The sequence below is a fragment of the Drosophila biarmipes genome, chromosome 3R, assembly GCF_025231255.1.
Source record: "Drosophila biarmipes strain raj3 chromosome 3R, RU_DBia_V1.1, whole genome shotgun sequence".
Classification (NCBI taxonomy): Eukaryota; Metazoa; Arthropoda; class Insecta; order Diptera; family Drosophilidae; genus Drosophila; species Drosophila biarmipes.
Window position 1 is genome coordinate 30,363,639 of NC_066616.1, and position 9,247 is coordinate 30,372,885.

Genomic DNA, 9,247 nt, shown 5'->3' on the forward strand with positions numbered 1-9,247 from the left:
CAGAACTAATGTCCCGCATTAGTCAAATGTCAAAATTGTTTGCCACGGACCAGGAAGTTTGGTTTCGGTCTGCATTCGGTAGCAGACTTGAAAAACAATTTGAAAAGTAGTCAAGCCCAGGAAGTATGTAGGTACACCGGGGAAAATGCTAGGTAGCCAGGGAAAATTCTTTTATCATGAAGTAATTATATTGAAATTGTTCTAGTGATAAAAAAACAAAATAAAATGCAAATGGTTTTACTACCCTATGAAACTTGAAGGACATTTTATGTTAATTTATTTGAGAACGACCCCAAAAGAACTTAAAAATAAATATATTATATATATTTAAAAAATATTTAAACGTTTTTTCCCTTAGAGTCCATGTGTTATTCCCTGAAAAAGGTAAAATAATTACGATTTCTTTCAGAACATTGCGCATACGCCCTATGATACGCCTTCCCACACTTCGCAAATACCGGAAGTTTGCAAGGAAGCGAAAATATTGTTACCATAAAAAGAGGGCTGTGGGTTCAGGGAGCAGGAAGGGGGCAGGACCCGGGGCAAATTGAAAAACCACAGCGACGGGCAGCAACCGCAAAATGTCATGAGTTATGAGCCGGAGCAATCGTGTCGGCTTTGTCATTTGGCTAATTGTGGCTCTGGGCCACTATTAATGCTATATTTTCTATTGCTGTTTTTTGCCCCCTGTATCCCCCCGGTCTACATGTCAGACATAAAATTTGTTGCAATTAATTAAGACCGCAAATATCATTTTACAGAAGATGGAAACATCACCGCAGCGCCCTCTAGCGGGCCTTTGGCTGGCGCGCTTTCCGTTTGTCACTTGATTTATATTACACTAATTGATTTATTGACAGATTCTTTTGGCCACGTCTGCAGTTTGTCGGCCATTTAAGGCGCCACCTCGGGTACATGGCTCTCCGCTCCTTATTTGATTAACGTTCGATTTTCACAATTTATGAAACTTCATTAAAGAGCGCGAAATACGCGGCGCCGGGCGACGCGACGTTCCTGCCACAAATGCTGCACGTGCAGCATGCGAAAAATGTTAATAAAGTTTGCGCCTCCCCCCGCAGTTTTTCTCTTCCGCCCTCCGCCGTACTCCAGACCTCCCCCCCCCCCCCCCTATTTTCTTACTTTTCCACCCACTTTTCACGCAGGCACGCATTTTGCGATGCCGTCGACGTCGCCATCTTCATCACTGCCGCCATTTTTCATTCGAAATTGAATTCATTTGCTGTGCCCAGCTATATATAAAATATATATACACTCAGGTATCTGCCAGCGTTTGCGTACGTGCTCCCCTGTATTTTATTTATGTTTTAATTTTGATAATTTTCATGAATCTGCCAGCGGTTATTTGGATTTTATTGAGTAGTTCGCTTAGCAGGAAAATATGTTTTTTTCGGCAAATAAATGCAGCACTCAAATAAATAGAAATTTTCAAATCAGTTAATTTGCTATTCTACGATTGATTTCATACCATACTGTAAGTTATTAAAATATGGTAATAAAACTGATGAAAATACCTTATTGGCGTTGTGCCAAAATTAAATAATTTATTTCCTAGTTGCTGGATTTAAATCTCCTCTGTTAACCAACAGTAAATCGAATTGCGGCTATAATAGCTTTGCCTGGACACACCCATATTGTTTTGTTTTTCAACTAAGTGATGCAACAACTGTCCAAGATGGTTTTCTGTACGGGCTACATTTCAAAATGCCAGTTAACATTATTTAAATTGCAGATTTTTCCCATTGAATTTGTCGAAATAGCTTGGGTGTATAATTTATTTTTGTTTCCTTCAACAGCCGAGCACATACAATACCTCTGAAAAATTGCATAAAATTTGCAACAAAAAGTTTAAGTTTTTTAAGTACGAGTATTTGGCCTGTTGGCCTGTCAACTAGCTTTGCCTATGCATGTCAGTCAGTTGGAAAAAGGGGGAAAAAATCAAAATAAAAGAGTTTTGTGTCGGCAGTATTTGTCAGAAATGTCGTACGATTGTCAAGCAGACGACACAAGTTGCGAGGCACCTTGTGGGGCATTGACAGAACCCCGAGAAATAAGACTTTTCAATAAAAGACCCCAGCGACTAACAGCCTAGCTTTAACTTTATGCAATACCATCAGTTGTTGGAGTGGAGAATTCACCCGCATTTGCATAAAGGAAAGGTAAGCAAATGTAGCGAGTGACAGACAAACGAGCCTACACCTGACCAACTCTTGAGCGACTGCCAGCGACACGCCTCCATATATATTGTATATACATACCTACCCACCTATATATATAAAAAACTGGCCAACTGACCGGCCATTCAATGGCCGAAAGTTTACTTAGCCAACATTTGGCAGCGCCCCTGCGTTTCCCTCTTTATTCACGTTTTTTCTCTGCTAAACGTTTTCGAATTGACATTTTGACATTTTGGCATAGCAAATTTCGATTCAGTGCCCGGGGGCGGCGACGTCAGTGGCGTTTCGGCCTTTACTGTCCTGGCCAGGAAGCTGCATATGGTGACAGCTGAACAAGCGCGTTGATGGGCGACAGCCGCCAGCAGGAAGGGAGCTCCAGCCCGGGAGTCATTTGCATACGACGCAGCCAGTGGGTCACTTTAAAGGCGATCCCAGACTTTATAATAAGGATGGCAGCGAAAGCTCTTGGACAGATGGTAAGGCCAGCGAAAGGAAAAGGATATTCGCGAGGACTTTCTCCATTCCATTTAATTTAAATATAACTACATTACAATAATTGTAAGTCACAAACTATTTTAAAGATTCCACTGGAATCTGGATCATATAGGACCCACATATTATTTTTCCTTTTTAAACTTTAATCTTAAACTTTAAAGTAAATTTAGGGACTTGCTAATTAACAATTTAATTAAAAGAAGCTTTTGTGATTCCCCTGAGGCATTCTGCTGTGCTGAAAACGCTTAACCTTTCTTGTGTTTCCACGAACTGTGTGCTCCCTGCAGGCCTATCAATTTCAGAAATTAAGGCCCAATCAGCGCCTTGCCAATTTGGCCAGGGAAGTTGAACTTTTGGCCAGGCCAAAATGCGGCATCATTAAGTCATGTGAGAAATGGAGACAACTGTACGTGATTCAGTTGGTGGCATTGCCCAAATTAGCATTTTAAACACCTCTTACTTTTGGCCTGATGATGTGGCGCACATGGAAAGCGAAACCAAAAGCGAAACTGTCCTGCTTTGTGGATATTTGACTTTTTAGCTGGCCACCTCCAACAAGACACTGTTAAAAAAATTTATTTGAAGTGATAGGCATTTTGATGTAACTCAAAGTTATTTCTATAGAGAAGGGAATCAGAAAATTGAATTTTTCACTTTCACTCTAACATTTATAAAGGTTATTATTCAGTATATTATTTTTCAGTAGCTAGAAGTATTTGTGAATATCTCTAAGCATCAAAGTTATATTGCAACTTTTTCTTTCTGTGCACCTGCTATTCTCGACATTCGTCCTGCCATCTGCCAAGCGGACGCGTGTGCCACCATTTATGGCCGGCTGAGTTGGCCACATTTTGGCTATCAGCAGACAACCAAATCGAAATCGAAGTCGTACGAGAGGGAGACTTTTGGCTTCCTCACTTTATATGGCCCGGCCGAAACTTTCAATTAACACAAGTCGCATCCTCAGTCGCAGCTCCGTGGGGCAAGCGTTCGCTTTTCACGCTTCATGACCAAGTTTGGCTTGGACTTCGTTTTGGCCTGGCCAGCAGGCCAGCAGGCCGGCGAAGACCGGGCCACATTAATTGCCGAACGGTACAGGATTTGTGCGGTCCGCGTTATTAACACCAAACACCAAATTAATCAAAACAAGCGTTTGACAGCTGAGTGATTTGTGTCCGCTCCGTCCGGAGTTGTGAATTAAACTTTGGCGCCACGGCCCCGTCGGCTTGGATTTTTCTAATTATGCCAGGTTGCCGCCTGGTGGCCACAGGCCCGGACCCAGCCCACTCCCACCTCGCGCATACTCGTTTATGGCCAACAGCCGGCGGTTCACTTGGCAAGTGGAAACCTCGTTAAAGACCAACTCAAATCGGGCTCGAAGCCGGTCGGCTATTTGCCTTTGATCTTTGGCGACGGTGGAAGTCTCTCACAAACGCGTGCCGCCGGCAATGAGCAGCATTTTGCAGTCGCGATCTTGACGGTTTTGTGCTTAAGCTTACAGCAAATGAACCATAACTTTAACTTTAAAATTGTACCATAAAGGCCACTTAAAAATTATAAATCTAATCTTTAATAATATAATTATAAATTAGTTTCAATGAGATGCACAATTGTAACTAACATCAATGCTTAATTAAGATTAATCTTTTGGATTCACAGAGAAAAATATATAAATATATAAATATATAAATGTGGTGATAGAAAAGCTCATAGTTTTAAATATCTCAATTTAAATAAACAAAGATATTAATAATATAAATAATAATCTTAATATTTCATATTTTTATGGTATTAACCTTTGTGATAAATATGCTATAGAATTTATACATTTTTTGTTTGCAATATGTACTCATACATTATTCGACATCAATTAAATTTAGTTTGTGGCTAAATATAATTTTTTCAATTATAAAAATAGTTAAAAAAAAACTTTCGGTTATTTGGAGATAATTTATTTATAAATTGAAAATAATTCCTTGAAAATAATTTGTAGTTTTCTGAGTGGTTGTATTGGCACTGCCACATTAGCGCTCGGCACGCCCATAAATCTTCGGCGGCAAATTGAAACCGCTGATTGAGTGAATGACTGCGTGAATGAGTGAGTGATTGAATAGGCGGGAAGGCGGCCGAGTAACTGATTGTGATTGTGAGTGACTGAGCGGCGAAGAGCGATGCATGTGATTAAAAAGGCGCTGCCATAATTTGGCTTTAATTGGCCTGACGCGTCGCGTGCTGCCGTCGTTGTGGCACATACATGCGGCTGTGTCTGCAGCTGTATGGCCGGGACTCGAGCGGAACTCGGTGGGTGTTGTTGTGTGCCACATATTAAGCAAACATGAGCATAATGGCAATTTACACACGGGCACAGCCGGCCGCGCGCGAACACATTGGCAAGTCTATATGTACTATGGACGGGGCCCAATTAACATGACATGTCGTACGCGTTGGCCTGATTGGGACCGAGAATTAAGCTCGAGTGGGGCAGTTCGGGGGTCGAGGGCGTTGACGGATCCGGATCACGGGGACTCCGTCCCACGGCCCCGGGATACACGGCGATTGCATTAACCACAAACCGCCGCTCGAAGCTGCAGGTGGAAAGCAACAATTTAAAGGGGCCCAAACTTCCTGTAAAGTACCCTGGAATAAGGTAATAACAAGGGGAGGATGGAAAAAAGTCTTTAAGAAATATTTAAAATATATTTTGTAGAATAAAGTATTAAATAAAATTAGAAATCTTGAACATTTTCGGTATTATTACTAAAAACAAATAATTTACCTATATTGTGAAGGCTTAAAAAAATATAGTAAAATAAATTATAGAAAGCCTTATTTTTATCAAGAAATTCGTACTAATACAAAGTAATGCAAAGTCCTTACACCCAATGGAAACCGTCGCCCCTTGGCTGCTTAAAAATTCTGTGCGTGACAACTGGGAGGAGTTGACGTTGCTGCGAAAGGCGAGGCTATAACTTAGTGACTGCTTTAATTTTAATTATTGCGATTTGTGTGCAGAAGCCCTCCCTTTCCACTTCCCCCTCCGCAACCATGACTCCTGGTGGTAGCCTGACTAATTTGCCAACAACATGACACCAACTTGAGCGGCTCTGAACCGCCTGATTAAGTCGAAACACTCAACCCGGGGTTGATGTTGCTGCTGGTGCTGCAGTTGCTGTTGCTGTTGCTGCTGTAGATGTTGCTGTTGCACATAGCCGTCGTTTTGGTTTTTGGCATGCGCCTGCGTTAATTAAGCTGCAGCGGAGCTCTGGAGCTGCGGAGCTCTGAACGCAGCTGCGTGTCGCGCGGTCGTCTGGTAATCTCCGCGGATTAAGCCGACACTCCGCTCCAAGAGTCATGTTGCTCTTTTCGGGCTTGTTAACAATATTTCGACTTGTTCAGCCCGACTGGTTGGCATCAAACACGCGGCCTGCGGTCAAGTGGCCGCCAGAAGTCACCGAGGAGCAGTTTAACTCGACCACGCCAGGATGAGCACTCAGATATGAAAATATAAATTAAAAAGAAATTATTGTTCTAGAGAAAAAAGACTTGACAAGGCTTGCAAACGAAAGTGTTTATCCCCTTTTCAAAAAAATAATTTATTTTATAATTTTATTTTCTAAAACAAATAAATAATTTTAATCCTAGAACTCGACGGCTTCCTGGATGAGTCTCTCGGTGCCCGCAGAGCTTTCCACAGAGCCAACTATGTATTTTCCTATGCTGGCCAGACCGTTTGCCTAAATGGTTTTTTAAAGAAAAATATAATTTTAAGAAGTTTATACTTATTAGTTCACACCCACCCTGCACCGCTTGATGAGCTCATTTTGGGCATGGGTGATCTGCTCCTTTTTGCCACCCCAAGTCCTCAGAATTGAGGTCTGAAGAGCCCGATCGAAGGCGAAAGTCATAGCCCAGGGCTTGCAGAGGGGCACATTGTTAATGGCATTCAAGTTGACCGAGGCCTCCTCTTCAGACTGGGCTCCACTGCAGAAGAGGATTCCTGGAAAGAAAGAAAGGTCTAAACAAAGGTAATAATATAAAAATGATAAAGGAAAACCCACCCATAACAGCTGGAGGAACAGTTCTCCGGACAGAGAGCACAGTGGCCATTCCAATGTCCGATGGTGGATGGTTTTTGTTACTCTGTAGACCGGGCACCACCATGCTGGGCTGCAGAAGAGTGCCCTCCAGGAAGACGTGGTGATCACTGAGGGCCTTGTACACACCAGCCAGTAGGATTTCGTTGACCTTCTGGCAGCGATCCAGGTCATGATCTCCAGTGGCCAGCACCTCGGGACTGATGATGGGCACCAGTCTCTGCGATTGACAGATGGCTGCATATCGAGCCATCACGTTCGCATTTTCCAAAATGGCCTGAGGCGAGGGAGTGTTCTTGGTGATCTTCAGGATACAACGCCACTTGGCGAAGCTGCAACCCTCTTTCTTGTACTGGGCACACCTATTGGCCAGATCATCCAGCCCCTGGGTGGTGAACTCATCCTCGGAGCCGAAGAGCGGTGAAAAGTGCTTGTCCACCTTGATGCCCGTGAGGATACCCTTCTTCCGTAGGGCCTCCACAAAAGGCAGGCCATCATCTGTCCGCTGATGCAGTGTTTCGTGGTAGAATATCACCCCGGATATGTTCTCCGATATCTTGGGATCGGTGGTGAACAGCATTTGCCGGTATATCCGTCGATTCTCCTCCGTGTTTTCCACCCCGATCAGCTGGAATCGCTTGCCCATCACCGAGCTCGACTCGTCGGCCGCCAGGATGCCTTTTCCAGGGGCCACCAAGGCCTTCGAAATGCAGGTCAGCTCCTCCTGCAGCTCCTTGTTGGGGTAGTAGAAATGCGTCGTCATTTCGGAGGACCTTAAATTTTGACTAGCCGAAAGTTGTTTTTGCGAGCAGAGCTGGAGCTGCCAAAGGGGATTTTTAAAATGTTAAAATATGTGAGTGGAGAGTCATGGGAACATAACATACGATTTGTTTTATGTCAACAATTTACATCAAGTTAATTTTTATAGATTTATGAAACACTAAAGTAGAATTTCTTAGTATGGAGCTAAGCTCTTAAAGTGCTAAAGGTCTAAGATTGTAAGCATCTCATAAAATTATTTAATTCCTTTTTAAAATGTATAATTCAAACTGCTTGCACTCCTCCCTTTATTGGCCAATTATTTAGGTATTTTCAAATCAAGATGTAGCACCTTGATTTATAGTGATACTCGAATACCACCTGACCATTTAGCACTTGCCTCCGTCTAATGACATTCTAATTAGACTTTTAATTGCCTGGGCAGAGTGTGGGAGTCAAAAACTTCAGGAGACAGAGCCCGGGCCGAGATTAGAGGGGGAAGATTAACCGCTGGAAGAATAAACTTGCCCCGCATTAATTATATCTGACCGCACCGACAATTTTGCGTTTTATGAGTTTCACTTCGGACGTTTTATGGCCAAAGTTTTGTTAACACAAATTATAAGCGGAAGCCGTGCGCAGTGTCATAAAAGGAGCGGCGATACAAAGTGGAATAAAAGGTGATGTTAAATTCTGCGGACCATTTGCCGGGGGTAAATTGAATTCCCCAATTTTCTCCCGCAATTATCCGAGAGACCTCGAAGTCCACTCGAAATTCAATTGAACTCGGCCCGATGCGGCGACTAATTCTAATTGGCGTGGGAATCGCAGCGGAGTGATCCAAAAGCTTTAAATGGCTCGCTGGCTAGACAGTTGCCTAATTTTGTGTAAATTATCGCACGAATTATGAGTCTCGTACGTGAAATTCTCCAAAAACAGCCAAGACAGCCAAACACATCGAAAATTAAGTACGATAAATATCAGACAACACGGTTAGCAGCGGCCAACAATTGCATCGCATTTTGGATTGTGTGTCTGCCTGTTTTTACTGCCGCTTCGATCCGACACCGTCATCAATATTCAAGTTTAGATCCCCCAATTAGGCCAGAGGCAAGACGCCGGCTCGGATCGGATCGAGTCCGCCGAGCCTAATCGCAACGCCAGTAAATATGATCAACTGCGAGGCCGAAAATCCTCTCCACTCGGGCTCAGCCGAGATGTCTTTGCACCTAATTGAGCGTGGCTGAGTCAGCCGGCCAGTAAAGTAACCACCGGTTACTCGAACCGGGGCTTCGAATTATTAATTGATTATCTATAAACGTTTTAATTGAAAACGGAGGGGAAAACTAATGATGCAGCGAAAACAGGATGCTCTATGTGTGGGAATCCATCGAGGAAGATATGTTTTTAGGGCTTCGAATTCAGATAAAGCAATAAAAAGTCCTTTAAATAAATTAAAAATTAAACAATTTATTTGATTTGTATACTAGAATTAAATTTAAGTGCTATAAATAATAGTTATTTTAATTATTTTCTGTATAATAACTGATTGCAATTCATACTAAAGTTAGACAAACATAATTTATATTGCATAAATAAATCAAAAATAAAATGGCTTGTTAGTTCGATTGATATTTTAACAGTTTTCTTTACTAACCCATATAAAAGCCTCCTCCATAATGTGCTGAACATCCATTTCCCGGA

The 9,247-nt window shown here is 42.5% G+C and overlaps 1 protein-coding gene across 1 annotated transcript; it reads right to left on the bottom strand.

Annotated features, from left to right (window-relative positions):
* Positions 1–6,282: 6,282 nt before the first annotated feature.
* Positions 6,283–7,645, bottom strand: LOC108025099 (fructose-bisphosphate aldolase). Its single transcript, XM_017095362.3, has 3 exons — positions 6,749–7,645; positions 6,488–6,687; positions 6,283–6,424 (listed from the first exon to the last, which is right to left on the bottom strand). The coding sequence occupies exons 1-3, from the start codon at positions 7,545–7,547 to the stop codon at positions 6,329–6,331; spliced, it is 1,095 nt and encodes a 364-aa protein (XP_016950851.1). The 5' UTR covers positions 7,548–7,645; the 3' UTR covers positions 6,283–6,328.
* Between the last annotated feature and the right edge of the window lie 1,602 nt (positions 7,646–9,247).